Below are 21,124 nucleotides of genomic sequence, written 5' to 3'. Positions count from 1 at the left end.
TACTGATGTGGTGGGCATAATAATCTGGTCACTCAGAGTGTGTGTGTGTGTGTGTGTGTGTGTGTGTGTGTGTGTGTGTATCCCATGTTCAGAGGCTGTTAAATCATGTTGTTTACCCATATCTTCAGAAAAAAATCACTTCTACTGATGTGGTAAACAACCTGCTTTCCTATTTATAATGGTCTGGCCCTCTAACAACTTCAGTGCGAAATTATAGCTAATTTGCCTACAAACGTCAGGTGGTCATAATAATCTGGCCACCCAGTGTATGTTGTTTTTATTAATGTGTATGTACAAAAAGTAGTGGAATCAACATAAATACATTGCCTTAATTTAAGGTTTACTTTTTCTCCTCCCCCTTCTCTGGCACACATGTATGTTTAGGTGAAAAAAATAAAACATTTGCTTGTGTATTTCTTTATAACATAATTCACTACACTGTAGAGCAGAACTCTGAAGAAATGGTAATGGTACTGGAGACAATTCAAGTGATCTCTGCAGAAATTAGTTAAAAAGCCTGCTTGTAAGGTTTGTCTTGGGCTGATGTGTGGGAACTTGGAGTTGGGGAGTGTTTCCATTGTTCACTAACGGAGTAGGGAGGTTTACTGTTCCTAGACTCTTTATGAAACAGTGTGGTTTATGCTGCAAACCTTTCTTCCTTTTGAGAGTTTTGAATTCTGGCATGTGCTAGGCGAGGGTGCCTATCAGGAACCCGTCCCCTATAAAAACCATGGGTACTGAGTCTGTATTGAGCTTCTCTGAGCATACACGTAGCACCCCTGTTACTGGAAGAAGAGTACGCTGTGTGATCCCTCATGAGAGTAAGAGAGTATAAGGAATCTTACTCATGCATTTCTTTAGATTCTTGTGTCTTTTCAGCCTTGAGATCTGAAGTGTCAGCTTACCATATTGCTGTGATAAATCTTAGTCATGAGTGCCACTCTATGCTGAGTTCTTTGGGTTCCAGTGAATTTCTGACCGGGGATGGGTTTAGGGACCTCCAATCAAGTATCTTTGTTACTAAATTTACTGAGAAACTCAGTTAAATATTAAAGAAGTTTCAGTTATAAAGTAACCATCAACATCATGTAGAAAATTTAGTTTCTGATGTTATTCTGTAACTTTTAGCATTTTATTTAAAGAAGTTCTAGTCAGTATACATCTATCTGCATACAGTATAGTTACCTAGAGTACCTTAGAGGTTTGTTCAACAGGTTGCATCAAATTGCAAATAACTTCACAACATCTAAACTTTTAATTGTTAAATGATTGCAATTACTTTCATTAAAGTTACTTCCTTCTTCTGCTAAGATCAGCTAGTGATAGAAATGGACTAAGAAATGGACTTGTCTCTGAGGTACTGAAAGGGCAAATGGGGAGAGAAAAGTCCTCTGAACTGAACTTTGGGGTGGACCTTTTATGTTCACCCTTTACATCATTAATGATTACACTATTACATGATTAATTCTTTTTTTATATATATATTTTTATTGATTTTTTACAGAGAGGAAGGGAGAGACAGAGAGTCAGAAACATCGATGAGAGAGAAACACCGATCAGCTGCCTCCTGCACACCTCCCACTGGGGATGTGCCCGCAACCCAGGTACATGCCCTTGACCGGAATCGAACCCGGGACCTTCCAGTCCGCAGGACGACGCTCCATCCACTGAGTCAAACCGGCTTCGGCATGATTAATTCTTAATATGTTTAAGACCCTGTTAGAATATAGGAGTACAATATAAACATAGTGTCTGTTTTTTGGGGCTATAACTGTGCATTGTTTTATTTGGGGGAAGGTGGTTATGATTGGGGAATTTGGTTAAAAATGAAAAAAATAAGAAATCTTAGTAGTAGCTTGGATTTTGTATTCCTGAATATGCTCGTATAAATTTCTTAGTATGGTTTTTCTCTTGGATGAAACCCCAACTCTTGGCCTTGTTGTTAAGAAGATTATGCTTCCTCTATCTGTCTTCAATTCAGGTTCATCTATTCAATGTGAGATATATTTTTGGTAATTCTAATCTAAACCATTCTCTTTAATGTAGTCATGCATGACAGTTTATTATTGGGGGTTTAGTTTAGTTATTGGAACTTCGTTAAAAGAATTAGTGCAACATATATATTTGGGCTACATTGATTTGGAAAGAGGAACACTAGAATAATCACACTGCTCTGTCAGAAGAATGTCCTTCACCCCAAATTCTTTTAAATTCCTTCTTTCACAATGGCTTATGGCTTGTTTCACATTTGCTTTTAAATAACGATGACATCTATTTCATTCAATAGCATGACCATTTACATTTCTTCTCCTAACTTCTGATTTTACTCAGGTAATTCTGGTGATGGCATTCTCCATTTTCTGATCATAATAGCTATTGCTGTATTTAGCATCTTGATTATTGGTACCAAACTGAGGACTTTCATTTCTGTATCTCTCTCATTTCAACAAATTTATTGTGTTTACATTACATATGTAGTTGGGAATGGTTGGGAATATAGAGAGTATTAAGGCACAGTTCTTCCCTATAAAAAGATAATTTGAATTGTGTGGTACTTGCAGCAAAAGATCAAATACAAAATGATGAGAATTTTTAAATATGGCTATCAAAATTTTTATAGGGTAAGAAGATTTTTCAGAAGGACAAATTGGAATTTTCTGTGAGGAAGAGGTTTAGAGAATTTGGTATTGGGAAGGATGTTTGTTGATTAACATACTAGAGGAGTTTATTCAGTAGTGCCTGTGGGCCATAATTTGGTTACTTCATTGGACATAGGAAGCAGCCTAGTGTCTTCAGGGAAGTTGTGTGAAATCTTCAGGTGAAGTGAATAAAATCATAATTTTAGTTATTGCCTTTCTATCCATTTTATTTTTCCAAGGGTTCTTAAATGTCTTTTCATAAAGTTTTATTCTGTTCTCAGGTCTTGTATATATTTTGTTGGATATTTTCAGATCTACTTTGAGCATTTGTTGGTATTATAATTGTTGTCTTTAAAAAAGAAAATTTTTCTGATTGATTATTTTTAGTGTGTAAATATCTGTTAAGTTTTCTATGTTGGTTATTTTGATAAATTCTATTATTTCTAACATTTTATAGATTTTTATATTTGAATAGTTACCTGGAAATAGTGATAGTTTAATCTGTTCCTTTGTAATCTGTTTTCTGTTGTTGCATTGGCTAAGTAAGGCCTTTCATGTTGTATAGAAGTAGTCATAGTTGACATTTTTATTTTGTTCCTGATTTTAAAAGGAATGTTTCTAATGTTTTCATATTTTTGTGTATCTTCACTCGGGCATCTCAGATGCATTTGTATCTGAGAGGACTTTTTGGACTTATCCAAGAAAAGAAAACATCACTTTTGTTATTTTCTGGGAAGGATTTAAAAGCAACTGAAGCACTTGTTCGTGTAAGTCCTGTGGGCCGCAAAGATGAGCAAGACAAAAGCACTCACTTTTATGGAGCTCATAGCTTTTATATTTTATTTTATGAATTTTTTGGTTTTAATTGTTTACCATTATCATGTCAATTAAAAAGTTTTAGTTGATAGGTATTGCCAAATTTTCGCCCCAAAAGAGATTTAAAAATCAATACTAAAAGTGTATGATCGTATTTATATGCCATGCACACTTTTACTAATTGTCTATATAAACTTTTAAATTTATGCCAATCCATGAAAAGGTTGATTTTATATTGGTTTTAATTTGCATTTCTTTAATTATCAGTGAAAACAAGCATCTTTTTTATGTTTGAGGCATTTAGTTATTTTCTATGCACTGGTCAGTTGTATAATTTCTTTATTTTCTGTTGGTTAAATTCTATTTTCTTAATGATTTTATGCAGATAAAGCCCTTTATTGTGTTGCAAATACCTTTTTGTTGTGTAGAAATATTTTCACTTATTTACTTACTAGAGGCCCGATGCACGAAATTAGTGCAAGGGTCTCGGCCCCTCACAGCTGCATCTGGAAGGTCATCCGGTCTAATTAACATATTGCTCTTTTTTTATTATAGATTATTAATCCTCACCTGAAGATATTTTTCTGTTGATTTTTAGAGAGAGTGGAAGGGAGGGGGAGAGAAAGAGAAACATCAATGGAGAGAGACACATAGATTGGTTGCCTCCTATACCTAGGCCAGGGATCGAGCCTGCACCTGAGGTATGTTCCCTGGACTGGAATAGAATCCGAGACTCTTCAGTCCATGGGCCGATGCTATATCCACTGAGTTAGGGCAGAAATATTTGTTTTTTGAAGAAGTCAGATTGACTAACTTTTTATTTTTTGACCTTTATATTTTTTATCTTCTTTTTTATAAATCTTCTTTGAGATACTTCATTTTAAATTTTTAAATATTTAATCTATTAGACCTTTATGTGGGCATAATGAATGAAAGGATGAGTTGCTTTTATTTGTCTAAACTAAATTTGTTTGCATATATCTTTACTCATTTCATCATTTAGTGATGGCCAAATCTGTAGGTTTTATTACTTTTTAATATCTAGTAGTCTTACACCATACTTTTTTCTTCTTCCTTTTATGTTTTAACTAGGGGTTCAGTGCATGAATTCGTGCACCTTGAAAGAAACTGTGGGGCACGAGGCTGCAGTAGGCACAGGAGCAGGTCTTGGTCCATCCTCTGTGCCCCCACCCGGCCCCTCCTGCCGTGCCCCTGGTCCCATCTGCCAGCAGCCCTGCTCCTGCCGCTGCTCCCACACGCTGATGGTGCAGATCGATTGGAGCCTGCACCAGCATTGAGTGCAAGCAGGGCCGGCGCTGTCAGTTGGTGCGAGCAGTGGCTGCTGCCCCGATTGCCCCTCAGGACCAGGGGGAGGTGGAGAAGTCCTCAGGGGTGATCAGCGGCTCTGGTGCTGGCTACGGGTGTGAGCGGGGCTGGCGCTGGCAGCAGGTTTGAGCACCAGCTAAGACTGTGGCACGCTGGAACAAAGAATTTTCAGTAACCACCAGAGGCTCGCCCTGATAACAGTGACCGGAGCCTTGCCTTGGTCTGGTGCCCCTGCTCACCTGCTCACCTGCTCCACCATCCTGCTGTTGGCCAATGCCCACCATGTTCTGCACACGCCCTCTGGTGGTCAGCACATGTCATAGTGACTGGTTGGTTGGTTGTTCCAGGTATTCCACCATTCAGTCTATTTGCATATTAGCTTTTATTATATAAGATTTTTCTTTCTCGTCCTTTGTTATTCCTCAGTCCTGGCTTTTCTTTAATAACTAGAGACCCAGTGCATGAATTCGTGCATGGGTGGAGTCCCTCAGGGTAGCCTGTGGGGATCAGGCCCGAAACCTGCAGTCCAACGCCGCCTGCTGCTCCTGCCTGCTGCTCCCACTCATCCCAGCCCCGCTGCACCTGCCATAGGCTCGTGCCCAGTTAGTCCCAATCGAGAGAGCTCTGCATCTGGCGCCCGTCCCGAGGGGGGAGCCAGGATGTGATTGGCCTTCCAGGTGGGTTGTGGGACGCCCTTGCTGGCCCAGGATCCAGATCTGTCCTGCTGATGTTTGCACTGGTTGTCGGGAGCTACCTGGCGGCCACTTTTATATTATTCTTCCTTGCAGACTATCTAGGGAGGGGAAGCAACTGCGGTGCCCAAGGCCGACTTCCAGGAGGCCAGAGGCACTGTCGAGATCGTGCTGGTGTTGCCAGTCTGTCGGTGCCTGGCTCATTCTCCAGAGATTAGAACTGCAGGACTACTGAGGGAGTGAGTGGCTGCTGCCGGGCTGGTGGGCCACTGGGACGTATGGGTTAGTCAGCTAAGGGGCGCTCCCTCTGTAGGAGTGCACTGACCACCAGAGGGGGAAGGTCCTGCGTTGAGTGTTTCTCCCTTGGTGGTCAGAGCACATCATAGTGACCGCTTGAATGGCTTTTTGGTCGTTCGGTCGCTTAGGCTTTTATATATATAGATTTTCTGTCTCTTCTTAATATTTATTTTTCCGTATGGGTAATTTAAAAAATTCTAGTTATTTTTGTTAAACTAACATTGTTGTGTTTTTAAATTAGTTAAGGGTAGAACTGACTACTTTATAGCAGATAAGTACAGGTACTTATTTTCTTTTGTACACGTTATCTTTTGTTTCTGTAAGTAGAATTTAACCTTTTCATCATATAAGTCCTGAACATTTCTAGTTAAGTTTTACCTAGATATTTTATCTTTTTTTAATTTGTGTGATCTCTTTATTTTTTATTTTGTTACATAATTCTTTATTGTTGAAAGTATTGCATATGTCTTCTCTTTCCCCCCATTCACCCTCTCTAGCCTGCCCCCCACCTCTGGCCTTCAGCACCCTATTGTTTGTGTCCATGGGTTATGAATATAACCACAAGGTCTTTGGTTGATTACCTCCCACCTTTCCCCATCTTCCCTCTGAGATTCCACACTCTGTTTCATGCTTCCATGTCTCTGGATCCACTTCATTCATCAGTTTATTTTGTTAGTTAGATTCCACATTTGAGTGCAATCATGAGATACTTGTATTTCTCTGACTGACTTATTTCACTTAGCATATACTCTCCAGGACCCTCCATGCTGTCTTAAAGGGTAAGAGATTTCTTTTTTACTGGATATATTCCTGGAAGTGGGATCACTGGGTCAAAGGGCAGTTCATATTTAATTTTTTGAGGAAACTCTATACTGTTTTCCGTAATGGTTGCACCAGTCTGCATTCCCACCAGCAGGGTTCTAGGTTTCCCTTTTCTCTGCATCCTCATCAGCACTTGTTTGTCACTTGTTGATTTGTTGATGGTAGCCATTCTGACAGCTGTGAGATGGTACCTCATTGTCGTTTTGATTGGCATCTTTCAGATGATTAGTGACTGAGCATTTTTTCATGTCTCTTGGCCATCTGTATGTCTCTTTGGAGATGTGTCTATTTACTAGTAGGTCCTTTCCCATTTTTTAAAACACGTTAAGCACCCAGCCTGTTTTATCTTCTGGACGGAAAGTATAGTGTCAGTCACCGGTGACTGACATGGCGCTTAACGTGCTTAATTGGACAATTTGTCTTCCTTTTGTTAAGATGTATGAGTTCCTTATATATTTTCTATATTAGCCCATTATTAGATGTATCATTGCCAAATAAGTTCTCCCATACAGTGGTGAACCTTTTGTTGATGGTTTCTTTTGCAGTGCATAAGCTTTTTATTTTGGTGTAGTCCCATTTGTTTATTTTCTCCTTAGTTTCCTTTGCCCTGGGAGATATATCTATAAACATATTGCTATAATATATGTCTGAGATTTTTCTGCCTATGGTTTCTTCTAGGATTTTTATGGTTTTACAACTTTATTAAGTCTTTTATCCATTTTGAGTTTTTGCTTGTGTATGGTGTAAGTTGGTGGTCTAGTTTCATTTTTTTTGCATGTATCCAATTTTCCGACACCATTTATTGAAGAGACTATCTTGACTCCCAGTGTATGCTCTTGCCTCCTTTGTCAGATATTAATTGAGTGTAATGGCTTGGGTGGATTTTGGGGGACACTATTCTGATTCATGGATCTATATGCCTGTTCTTGTGCCACTACAAGGCTGTTTTGATTACGGTGGCTTTGTAGTATAATTTGATATCTGTTATTTTGATCCCTACAACTTTGTTCTTCTTTCTCAAGATTGCTGCACCTATTTGGGGTCTTTTTTTGATTCCATATACATTTTTGGAGTATTTGTTCTACCTCTGTGAAATATTCCATTGGTATTTTATTTATTTTATTTTGTTTTTTTAAAATATATTTTATTGATATTTTTAGAGAGGAAAGGAGAGGGATAGAGAGTTAGAAACATCAATCAGCTGCCTCCTGCACGCCCCCGACTGGGGATGTGCCCACAACCCTTGACTGGAATCGAACCTGTGACCCTTCAGTCCGCAGGTCGACACTATCCATTGAGCCAAACCGGTTAGGACGAGAGGTTTTTTTTTCAACAAGGTGGGGCAGTTGCTTCTGCCTGGAGCCTAATTGTTATTCTCAGTTTCACATTGGGCCTCAGAAACTTGGCACCGTGGGGCAAGGTGTTTTCCAATCAGTCAACTGCCTTCCCCCCAGGCAAAGCTGCCTGTATAGAAAATGTCTGCATGAGAAAGATGACCTCTGCAACATGAGGGAGTGCCTCTGCACAGGCTACTGGGGTGTCTGCCTTCTGAGCTCTGACCTCTGAGTCCCTGATCATGGCTTCTGCTCACACAGCTCCAGTGCACTCTGCCCTCCCTTTGCCAGAACACAAGGTGGGTGGCTCCACAGGGGATTTTGTGCATTGGCCCTTTAAGAGGTTGCCTGAATTTCCAGCCATCTCTCCCTAGCAGGCAGCAACTCCAGTGCTTTCACAGCCAGATGTTGTGAGGCTACCCTTCTCAGTTCTGGTGTTCTGGGCTGGGGGCCCAACTTGGGGATTTGACCTTAGAGTCCTCAGTGGTAACCACCACAGTTGAGATATCTCTCCAGAACTTCAGTTGCTGTCTGTGGGAGCCTGGCCAGCCCTTTCGCACCTTCGCCACTCTTACCACTCTCTGTGTGGTCTCCATTTTCTGTCCTTTGTTATCAGGATTCTCTCCAGTGAGTCTTCAGTTGATTATTCAGAAAGTTTTTCTGTAATTTAGTTATAATTCCAGTTTGATCCTGGGAGTGTGATCATGCAGCATCCACTTGCTCTGCTGCCACTTTTAATCTCTAAGTTGAAATTTTCTTGTCCTACATTCATTGATGCGCAGTTTTTCCAGACTCCTGGCTTTACACTGGGACTTCAGCTCATTCATTACATTTAATGGGCTGTAGGTCATGCTTCATATGCCCAAATGAGCATTAAGAGCTCAAGTTGTAGAGACTGTATCTAGCTTTGCTTGTAATTTTCCAAATTTGCCACAATGTAGCCTCTTATTTCCAAATTATGCCTTAGTTTTATGCTCTTAGTGTTTTTTTTTAATTTTGTTATTCTTTTAATAGCTATATTTTAAAATTTGGGTATTGTATTTAATCTTATAGTTATAGGTACTTATAACATTAGTATGGATTGAAGGAAGGGGTTCCCCTGAAGCTTAGTCTTTCATTTCTCAGAAACTGTATTGTCCTAACTGGGTTGATTGTATTTAGAAAGGCTTTTCACTTGATATATACTGGGTGGGGCAAAGGTAGGTTTACAGTTGTTTATATGGAAAATAATACAATCCTATCTAATAATAGACAAACATGGTAATTAACCGTACCTCCGACACACTTCCCATTGGCTAATCAGGGCAATGTGCAAATTAACTGCCAACCAAGATGGCGGCCGGCAGCCAGGCAGCTGAAGTGAACAGGAAGCTTGCTTGCTCCAGTAATGGACGACAAGTGGTATGACACAACCATAGGGTGAAATATTATGTTCAAATTAAAATAATGTTAATGAAGAATTGTTAAGGATATAAGGAAACATTTATAACATTAAATAAGCAAGACAAAACCATAAGCATTGTACAATCTCAACTAAATATGCATAAAAATGCCTGTAATACACCAAAGGTTAATGTGGTTTTCTCTGAGTAGTAGAATGCCTCTATCCTATGTAGTAAAAGGGTAATATACAAATTGTCCCTAATAGCAGAAGACTGGGAATGACTGGTCACTATGACACACACTGACCACCAGGGGGCAGATGCTCAATGCAGGAGCTGCCCTCTGGTGGTCAGGGCGCTCTCACATGGGGAGCTCTGCTCAGCCACAAGCCAGGCTGATGGCTGCCAATACAGCGGTGGTGGTGGGCGCCTCTCCTATCTCCTCAGCAGCGCTAAGGATGTCCGACTGCAGCTTAGGCCTGCTCCCCGCTGGCAAGTGGACATCCCTCGAGGGCTGCCGGGCTGCCAGAGGGATGTCTGATTGCCATCTTAGGCCCAATCCCCTGGAGAGTGGGCCTAAGCCAGCAGATGGTCATCCCCTGAAGGGTCCCAGACTGCGAGAGGGCACAGGCTTGATTAAGGGACCCCCCCTTCCCCCCCGATTGCACAAATTTTTGTGTACTGGGCCTCTAGTCCTATATAATAAAAGCCTAATATAAGTGTCCAGTTGTCAGGTCCGCCATTCAACCAATCAAAGCATAATATACTAATGCTATGCTAAGGCCACTAACTTCTCACTGTGATGTGCACTTACCACCAGGGGGCAGACGCTCCGACTGGTAGGTTAGCTTCCTTCTGGAGTGTGGCTGATTGGGTGGGCCGGCATGCCCTGGAGCCCTCCCATGATCCCTCCCCAGCTGGCCAACCTCCTGCATCCCTCCCTGGCCCCAATTGTGCACCGGTGGGGTCCCTCAGCCTGGCCTGTACCCTTAAGCAATCTGGGCTGAAGGATTCCCCCCCCCCTCCCCCCCAAGTACACGAACTTCCTGCACTGGGCCTCTAGTAATAATTAATAATACAAGGATAAACGTTCATTAATGCACAACTGTAAACTTTTGTCCCACCCTGTATTAGTATTATAAATATTTACTGTAATGGATTATGCCATTTATAAAGCTTTTATGTTGTTTGTTTGGGGGGGGGGGAGTGTCAGGTATAGGCAAAAGTCATGATATCCAAAAACATTGACACTTTTGCCTCCATAAGTTAAACTTGAAATTTTTATAACTTATTTTCTTTAATTACTCTTGTTAATTTCTCCAGTGAACATTTCTGTATTGTTCCTTGCTTTTATTTGAATTGCATACTCTTAGAAGAATTTTTAAAATGTTTTAAAGTTAACTATCTCAGTTTGCATATTCACTAAGAAATTATAGTGCAGTTTTTATATATGACATCATCAAAATGTTATTCTAAGAGTACCGAATACCTTTCTCTAAGAACATGTATGCAAATTTACTCAGTTCCTTAACATGTTTGTAAAGTATTCTGGTGGTACAAAGCTGTGCCTTTTGTGACTAGATTTAATTTTTCTGTAATGTAAAATTTCATTTCATTTCTAGCTTCCTATACAGTTTAAATTTCCTGTTACCTTTGTGGGTAGTGATACTTAGTATTTTACATGTTTTGTTTTGAATGTATTTAACTCCAGGTGCTTCAGCTCAGATATATGAACTCAAATTTCAGTCTTGCAAGTTTGTGTTAGAGTAGCAATTTTGTGTTAGAATAGCCACAAAATTAAAAATTTTTAGGATTATTGTTTATTTTTCTATACAATATTATATTAGTTTCAGGTGTATATCCCAAATTAGACATTCTAAAACTTACTAAGTGATCATCCCGAGAAAGCTCATACCCATCTGACACCATGCATAGTTATTAGAGTGTTATTGACTATATTCTCTATGCTGTACTTTACACCCTCATGATTGTTCTTTACTTGTTTGTACTTCTAAATCCCTTCACCTATTCACCCATTTCTCCAACCCCCGTCCCATCTGGCAACTGTTAAAATCTTTGTATCTGTTAGTCTACTTCTTTGCTGCTTGTTCATTTATTTTGAATTTTAAATTAAATTGTTGATAGTTATGTATTTATTGCCATTTTATTCATATTTTTATCTTTTCTTTTTCTTAAAGAATACCTTTTAATAATCCATGAAATACTGGTTTGGTTTTGATGAAATCCTTTAGCTTTTTCTTGTCTGGGAAGCTCTTTATATGTCCTTTGTTTTTAAGTGATACCTTTGCTGGATAGTGTAATCTTGGTTGTAGGTCCTTGCTTTTAAAAATTAAAATTTTTTGAGTGAAAGCTTGTTACCTACAGCCTATACGTTCTACAATACATGAATTTCCTTCTTAACTGGCCTCAGATTTTCTTGGTAACTATTTCCAGGTATTTAATCTTAAAGAGAGATTCCACTGTTGTCTCACACTTTGATGTCAGAATCTGTCCCTTTACTCCATGCTACACTTTCCTATCCCCACATAGCTCAGGTAGTTAGATTTACCGAATATAAGAGTCAGTTGTTGATAGATATGTACTTATTGCCATTTTATTGTTCATAATTTTTATTGGAATTGGGTAACTATAGAGGATGTTATCTAAGAGCACAGTCTTAGGAGTCAAATAGACCTGAGTTTGAATATTGATTCTTTTGTTTAATAACCTATATTTATCCTTACAATAAGTTTAAAAATATTTTTAAGTTAGTTTCCACTTCTGTGAGGTGAATGTGATATACTTACTTCACAGAGTTGTTGTGAGGATGAAATAGACTAATACACCTGAAGCACTTTTATTAGTTCCCGACACATGTAAAGTGCTAAAGAATTGGTAACTATATTTGTTGCTGTTATTTAATTTAAAGGTAGTATTTTTACTCTTCTTTGGTAACTTAGTCCTTTGTCTTGGAATGGCTTAGAGACTAGTTTTAGGAAAACTATTGAAATGTATTTTGTATTAAGTGGGGATATTTATCCTTTGAAAATAGTTTAATGATCCTCCCAATTTTTGCTGTATGGATTAACCTGAAATTAAGTGTATAATATAGAGTTAGAAAAACAGAATTCTGGAACAATTTTTAAAAAAATTAGACATATCTTAATATATTAGCTTGACTTCCTTATTTTTTTTTTAATTTTTAAACGGGATTTTATATTTTTAAAGTTTCTCTTAGATACATTTAATGACCACTTGAGAATTTCGGCCTATTTTAATGTCAGTACAGTAGACATTGTGTTATAGTAGTAGGAGTATTAAGTTGAGAGTGTGGAGACTTGGGTTTAAGGCCAGGCTTTGCTGTTGACTTTGCATAAGTCCTTGGTCAAATAAAACCTCACTTTATCTTAGTTCTGATTTGTACTGTGGTGCTTGTAACTGACCTATCTACCTACTTAGTTGCTCACAAAGTAGAGAAACAGTTATAAAATAAGTATTATCTCAGTTCTCACCAGACATTTATTCACCTACATTATTTCAAAAAACAGTGTTGGTGTCTTGCTAATTCTCAGAAATTAAAATTTACATCCCTGTTATTCCTAGTTATGTGACTAGAGGCATTTTGGTAACTTCTTTGTTTTTGAATTGTGAGATGTACATTACTTTAAATATATTTTTATTGATTTCAGAGAGGAAGGGAGAGGGAGAGAGAGATAGAAGCATCAATGATGAGATAGAATCATTGATCAGCTGCCTCCTGCACACCCACTCTGGGAATCGATCCCGCAACCCAGGCATGTGCCCTTGACCGTAATCGAACCTGGGAACTTTCAGTGCACAGGCCAACACTCTATCCACTGATCCAAAACAGCTGGGGCAGATGCACATTACTTTAAAGGTGAAGATTTTAGTAATTTCCCAAGGAGCCAGAAAACAGTTCCTGGATAAGTTATTTTTTTTTCCAGGAAGTATATTGTAGCCTTAGAAACTTTTTTTTTCTTTTTTAAATACATTTTTATTGATTTTAGAGAGGAAGGAAAGGGGGAGAGAGAGAAACATCAATGATGAGAGAGAATCATTGATTGGCTGCTTCCTGCATGCCCCACCTGGGCATGTGCCCTGACCAGGAATCAAACCATGACTTCCTGGTTCATTGGTCAATGCTCAATCACTGAATCATGTTGGCCGGGCTCTAGGAAACTCTTTTGAATCTCTGCTCAGCACTGATCACTTGCATTAAGACTTTAACTTTATCTGGTTTACATTAATTTGCATCCTTCTGCATTTATGCATGTAGTTTGCTGAATACTAATTTATATTTGAGTGTTTTTGTAAGTCATTTTATGTCTTTTACATGTGACCTGGTCTTGTTTTCTCAGCTAGCTTGAAATCTGAAGGGTAAAGATGATTGTCCTTTCCATTTCTTCACAACAGATTCATTCATAATAGAGATGCTCTGCATATAATGATTTCTTCTAGTTGAGTTTAAGTAAAACATTCCCTAGAACATAGTGAATTGGTCTAATTTTTAAAAAGTATGCATTTGCAGAAAATTTCAGTTCTGCTGTATGCCTATTTAGAGTTAAAGACAAAAGACATAATCAAAACAGCAGCTATTCTGTTAATTATATTTGGCCAAAAGAAATCTAGTACATCTTATTAAATAGCTTGATTATTTTTAATACTGTAATATTTTAGGGGAATGTGCTATTTCTGTTGTTAATATCCATTTTAACAAAAAAGGAATTATGCCTTCTATGAAAGTTTTTAGAGAAGGCATAATTTTATAAAGCATCCCAGTTCTCATTTTTCATTAAATTAATTTATTAAATTATTGGTGAAATTTATTAAATTACTGTTGAAATTTCTCATGTAAACTTTGATATGGAGGAGACTATTATTGCAATAAAATTCCTAATTTATTTGAAAATATCTATATTTGAAAGCAAACTTCTTTACATTTGCTTTAATCATAGCTTTCTCTAATCAAAACAAGATAAAATTACATCTTTTATCGTTGCACTTAAAGAATTTGCTGAACATGATGTTTCTTCCAAATGAATGTTTGCATTTTATTTCCCAAGGTTTTTCTTCTAAAACCCAATTTTTGCTCCCTAAGAAATGTTTTTTCTTCTTCTTCAGGAATGTCATTGTCTGCTGGGTCTTCCCCTCTTCATTCCCCCAAGATCACTCCACATACTTCTCCTGCTCCCAGAAGAAGAAGTCACACTCCAAATCCAGCAAATTACATGGTGCCTTCTAGTGCCTCTACACCTGTTAACAATCCTGTTTCTCAGACACCGTCCTCTGGTCAGCTGATTCAAAAGGAAACTGTTGGCGGGACGACATACTTCTATACAGACACAGCTCCAGCCCCTTTGACTGGAATGGTATGTCTGCATTAAAGGGAAGTGATAGTTCCTTCTAATTGATGAGATTCATGAGGTTTCCTCTTGCATGTTTTTATTTTGATGTGAAGAAGTATTTAATTTTCTAACTTAGATGGTAATTCTAATATCTTTTCAAAGTAAACTGGTTTTGTATTAATAAGAACTCTAGTTTTGGACAAATCTGGTTTTAATTAAAAATTAATTTTCAAGCGCTAGTTTAGTAGTTTATGGCATGCTTTGTTTGTAGGGTTACCTGATACTTCTGCTAGTTAGAGTTGATGTTTGCTGACATTTGTTTATAGGTAGGTTTACCCCTCGTAAGAAGCTAGAGAAAGATGATTTTTTAAATCAGTACTTATTGAAAGCAAACTGATGATGAAACTCTTGCCTTATGTGAGGCAGCAATTTAATTGCTAGACCTCTGGATAGTGGAGTGTCGACACAGAGAAAAGCCTCCTATATGGGTCATAGTTAAGGATTGGGGAGGCTTAGGGAGCCTTGATTATGGACTAGGAAAGAACTGACAAAGGACTCTCAGTAGAAGGAGGGGGAGGGGAGAAAGGATGCATTGTAATGTTCCATAAATTGTACTTTTTTTGTTGTTGTTATTAAGGGAAATAGGATCACTTTTACATTGTGAGACTAAGTTTTTAAAAAAATAAGTTTTTATTGTTTTTTGGGGGATAGAGGAAGGGAGTACAAGAGAGAGTGAAACATCAATGAAAGAGAGAAACATTCGTAAGCTGCCTCCTGCATGGCCCCACACCTAGAATTGAGTCCACAACCTGGGCATGTGCCCTGACTGGAAATTGAACTGGTGACCTCTCAGTGCATGGGATGACTCTCAACCAACTGAGCCATGCCAGTCAGGGCAGATTGTACCTTTTTAGCTTCATTATTTTGTTCCTGTTCAAAAATTATTTTTTTAACTATAGAAAAATAAGTAGTGATGCTCTCCCTCATGGGAGCACGCCCAAGCCTTTTCCTTCCTCTACCTCCTCTACCTCCCCCCCCCTCAAAAAAATAGCGATGAAGAGCTCATGAGTAAAAAAGCCAAATTCCATTAAAATATGAAAACTGACATTTGACATGTTCATAGATGAGAAGTTTAGATGAAAGGTAGCCCTGACCAGTATGCTAATTGGTTAGAGCATCAGCCTACACACTGACTGGAGGGTCTCCGTTTCTATTCCTGGTCAAGGACACATACCTGGATTGTAGGTTCAATCCCTAGCCCTGGTTGGGGTGCATGCAGGAGACAACCAATCGATGGTAACTGGTTCCCTTTCCCTGGGATGGAAAAGAAAAAAGAAAAAATCCCTGTGGGCGGAGGTCTCAGGGAGGGCGCCACCTACTGAGAGAAACTGGTAAAGAATGTGGAGGTAGAGATTTCTCAGGCATCTGTTATTTCACCCTCCCTCCTTCCCTTCCTCCTTCCCTTCTTCCCTCCCTCCCTCCTTCCCTATCTCCCACTCTTTCTCCCCCTCTCTCCCCCCCTTCCCCACCTCCTACAATCTCTGAAAATCAATAGAAAAAATACCCTCAGTTGGAATTCAGTAAGCAGGCAGATTTTGATCCTACATATTATATTAATGCTCTATTTTGATTAAATTTAACATTTTACTAAAACTCAATTTGAGTAGAAAGACAATAGATTTTTTTTGTTACTTATATATAAGAGTCCCATTTCTGCCATTGTTTTGTGACTCTTGAATCTTAGTACCACTGAGATTGTTTCCCCAGTTGTACATTGGGATAACACCTAACCATCTTACGAGAAATAAATGTGAAAACATTTATAGAAGTACTTGTAAATCATGCAAAATGCTTTTTAAAGAAATAATGAAATAGCTAATAGTTTTTATTTTGTTTTGTTTTTGGTCAGAGATCTTTCAAAAATTATCACAGAACAGCTTGCCGAACAGAAGGTCAAATAATTGAGGTAGAGTAGAGACTTTCCTTGGTTCTTTCAAGTAAGAATTCCATTAATGTTTTACCTTTTTTGCGGTTTATTATATTTTATAATTATTTACATTTTTATTATATTTTATTATTGTATTTGTAGAAAGAAGTTTAATTTATAAAGAGGTTCTTTTGTCACAAAACTGTCTCACTGGTTTTGTAGAGATTATATATGGCACATTTTTATTGTTTATATCCTTCAAACTACTTTTAAAAATATGCTCATGGTAAACCTGAAATAGTTAAGCCAAACTATGCTAGCTGATGTAAGAAAACCAAGGCAGAAAAAAGGAGTTTTCTCTCTGTAGATACTGGTTAAAGGAAACCTTGTAAGTATTGCAAAATCACTTCCTGGTTGAGATCCCTAACAATAATTACCTGAGAGGAACAGAAATCAGCTGAATTAATTTTTAAGAGACAACAATGTTTGTTTCAGCTTTTAAAATGAAAGAATAAAGCAAAAGCAATTTTAGAATATCTATTGATTTTTGTTTCATGGACCAGTGAAGGGAAGGAGAGGCAGAGGAAAAAGAGAGAGAAAAAAAAAGCAGGGTGGTGGGGAGAGTCCATTTGGAAGAATGAAAGAGGGGAACCTGAAAGCAGATTTAGTAACTCTGTTGTAGTTTACTTGGAATATAAGTGCACTGTTGCACCCTTCTGTTAGTAAATTGTTCTTCTTTGCTTTTGCAATTTGAAGTGTTTAACAAGTATTTAGGTAACACTTCGTTTAGGTTGGCCACAAAAAGCCCATAATCGGGCAGTTCCTTGGGCCACCAGGGCAGGTGTTACTTCATTATCTGACTGTGCCCTATCACCTTTAATATCTGCTTCCTTCCTTTCTTCCAATTGCTTTTAAAAGTACATACAGAATGCTTGTGTAACATTTCATTCAAAGAGCTACTTTTGCCTATCATAGGAGCTTAAATTTTACCATATATGAAGAAATGTTTCTCATTAGAGTTTTCAAGTTGATTATTATATAATAGAGGCCTGATGCACAAAAAGCCCTGGCTGCCTTGGCCCTCGCAGCCCCGGCTTGGTCCTGGAAGGTCGTCCGGACAGTTGTCTGAAAGGTCATCTGGATGGTCGTTCTGCTGTTCAGTCTAATTAGCATATTAGCTCTTCATTTTATAAGATAAGGTGACTTTTTAAATTAACTCAGAAAATATACTGATAAGTTATTCTCTGAGGTGTTTAATTCACTATCATTTAGAGATTTAAAATATATCAATTTATCAGTGTCATTTAAAGATGAAAACTTTATCAAAAACAATGATAATAAACCTTATCAATTGAGAAAAATTGATTGTTACATTTTCTTCCTCCCTACCTTTTTAGGTTTTTCCAAACTATCATATTTATCCTCCAACTGCACCTCATGTTGCTTATATGCAACCAAAAGCAAATGCACCTTCATTCTTCATGGCCGATGAGCTCCGACAGGTACGCATTCAGAATTCCTAGTAGGGATGCTTGATATCTAGTGTGCTTTTAGCAAAGAACTGAAGAAACAATAGAGCTGTTTTGAAATCATGTTATTTAATCAAATTTGTGTACTAAACCAGATAGAGAGAATTTAGAATTTATGAGTTCTAAGTGACATTTAAGGAAAGCTCTTTTTCAATAAAAAAGTTAATTATTATGTTCATAGAGTAAAACATAGAATAGCTATTTAAATGAGTCACTTTCTGCACATCATATCCTGTGCATTCAGAGGTGTCTCAGAAATATATAAATAAATTATTTAAATTGTTTCTAACCTTGAGACAATGTTTGGCTAATATTTATAGGTTCAGACTAGGTAGGATGACCCAGAAATAAATCTCACATTAAGAGAGCTCAATCCTTTCTATAAAGTAGGTTTTATAAAATAATTTTTTGTTAGATAGCGAGGTATTATTTGATATGTTGAATTTCATTTTACACTTATATTCTCAAAAATATTTTCGTTTCATAGAAGTATGTTGTACCTGTATAATGTTCATAGAGTGAATTATTGACAAGCTTAGCATAGAACTTGAGTTTTCAGCTACCGATATAGTTATATGCTTTGAGTTATAGCATAGTTACTGGAGCTCAACCTTAATAGGGGCATGTATATCTAAGACTAGAATTTTTATGCCATTATTGGAAATGTTATTTCATGATATCAATATTAAAAAGCACACATACCAAAAATTTTATTACTTGTGTTATTTAGTTATAGTAGAAAATCCAGATTTCAGAAGCTTTGTTTAGATGTAAATATACTTGTTTTCTTTTTTTAGGAGCTCATTAACAGACATTTAATAACAATGGCTCAAATTGATCAAGCAGATATGCCAGGTAAAATTTGCGTGGATTCATTCTTCCTTTTAAAGAATATTATGATTCTTATATAGTCCTACATGTTTGTATGTCTTACTACCTAATTAATATTTTATGAATATATTAGAGGCCCCATGCACGAAATTCGTGCATTGGGGGGTTGGGGGGGGGTAGAGGGGGCCCCTCAGCCTAGCCTGCGCCATCTTGCAGTCTGGGAGCCCTCGGGTGATGTCCAACTGATGGCTTAGGCCTCAGAAAACAGGCCTAAGCTATCAGTCAGACATCCTTAGCGCTGTCGCAGAGGCAGGAGAGGTTCCCGCCATCACTGCTGCGCTCGCCAGCTGTGATGGCTAAGTGGTGCTCCCCCTGTGGGAGTGCACTGACCACCAGAGGGCAGTTCCTGCGTTAAGTGTCTGCCCCCTGGTGGTCAGTGCACGTCATAGCAACCCATCGTCCTGCCCTTCAGTTGATTTGCATATTAGCCTTTTATTATATAGGATTTATTTCAAATCCACTTAAGAAGTATTCCAGCATATCACAGATCATCTAGTTTATTTAAATTGATTCTACATGTGACAGTATTCTAGTTCACACAAAAAAATTAGAATTCATGGTGATTTACCTTACTATATATTAGTATATTATTGTCTTTTGATATTTGATAGGCTCTTAAGCAGAGGGGAAAGGTGTTTATTATTGAGACTACAGTATGCTAGGCAGTGTGATGATTAAATGCTTTTTCTTATAAAAATGCTGTGACATAGATACTAATATTATCTCCATTAAAACATGTTTTTTGAATAGTGTATTGATTTTTAGAGAGCGGGGGCGAAGGGGAGAGAGAAGAGAGAGAAACACATCAGTGTGAGAACATAACATTGATCGGCTGCCTCCTGCATGCCCCCTACCAGGGATTGAGCCTGCAACCTGGGCATGTGCCCTGATCGGAAATTGAACTGGCAACATTTTGGTACATGGGACGACGCCCAACCAACTAAGCCACACTGGCCAGGGCTATAATCTCCATTTTACATATGAGAAAAATTGAAGTTGACAGGCATGTTCAGTAACTTGCCTTTAAGACTAGTGGCTAGTAATTGGCTGGCTGAATCAGGATTTAAACCTAGGTTTTTCTGACTGTATCACAGTGTTTCTAAGAGAGCCATTAAAATCTCTTTCCGTATCGTATTCTGTTTATAGCAAGATTAAATATGGTATGGTTTAAAAAAACTTTACAAATAGTACAGTACGAATACATTTGCCACAGAGATAATCTTGAAATACCTGGTTGTTACCAAGGATTGAGTCTTGACTATGGGTCTTCTTGACTGCTAGAAAATTAAAAGGAATGTGTTTAGCTGTTATGTCTTAAGACTGATCTTTCCAGTTTAGATGGGCAAGGAACTTGCCTGTCATAACCTTTGAAGTGGTTCAGGTAAGGATTTTCTTTAATTATTTAGCATTTTCTTTGAGGCCCTAGTGAGGGTAAAAGGGAAAAAGAAAAATAAATAGGATTATTCCAGTCTTTATGACTCCAGTCATATGTAAATCATATGATGATGCATTAGATGTAATCTGAAAATTATAATAGAGTTTAGGAAATAGCTGTATATAAGATTAATACATGTCAGTTGCATTTCTATAGACTTGTAGCCACTAACTTCAAAATATAACTACAAGATAAAATGCTATTTGCAAGGATTTTAGAATATCAGTTCCTATGAGTAAATACAATTAAAGATGTGTAAGTTCTCATTGGGGGAGATTTTTGAAGATGTATTAAATAAGATAAGTAAATCAAGTTATGAAATACTTTATTCATGAGTAGAAATACAAAATGACTTAGATGTCAATTTTTCTAAAGTGATCCATAGATTGGATATAATACCAGTCAAAGAATACAAACTTGCCCAGCTGTGTGGCTCAGTGTTGAGTGTCAACTCATGCACCAAGATTCCTGGTCAGGGCACATGCCCAGGTTGCAGGCTCAGTCCATGGTAAGGGGCATGCAGAAGGCAGCTGATTGATGTTTCTCTCATCAATGCTTATATCTCTGTCCTCTTCCTTTCTCTATAAATCAGTAATTTTTTTAAGAAAAGCTTAAGAGGTTTTTAAACTCAAAATACTTCGATATCTAATTTGTGTCCTCAGAATTTA

General features: G+C 37.8%; 1 protein-coding gene across 6 annotated transcripts in view; it reads left to right on the top strand.

The window, feature by feature from the left end:
- Positions 1–21,124, top strand: part of PAN3 (PAN3 poly(A) specific ribonuclease subunit) — a 141,105-nt gene that overhangs the window by 82,014 nt on the left and 37,967 nt on the right. For 2 of the 6 annotated variants that reach the window (XM_006773675.2, XM_006773673.2), the window contains 4 exons: positions 14,451–14,698; positions 16,584–16,640; positions 17,999–18,103; positions 18,928–18,985. In XM_006773675.2, the coding sequence (XP_006773738.1) occupies positions 14,453–14,698; positions 16,584–16,640; positions 17,999–18,103; positions 18,928–18,985 (466 nt within the window). In that variant the 5' untranslated portion in view covers positions 14,451–14,452. Of the gene's footprint in view, positions 1–3,304; positions 3,407–6,029; positions 6,052–14,450; positions 14,699–16,583; positions 16,641–17,998; positions 18,104–18,927; positions 18,986–21,124 lie in introns of those variants that run through there. The other 4 variants (XM_006773672.2, XM_006773674.2, XM_015570441.1 and 1 more) reach the window with 3 other exon arrangements.

The sequence above is a fragment of the Myotis davidii genome, unplaced genomic scaffold (assembly GCF_000327345.1).
Source record: "Myotis davidii unplaced genomic scaffold, ASM32734v1 scaffold65, whole genome shotgun sequence".
NCBI lineage: Eukaryota > Metazoa > Chordata > Mammalia > Chiroptera > Vespertilionidae > Myotis > Myotis davidii.
This window is presented reverse-complemented; position numbering and strand designations above follow the sequence as displayed.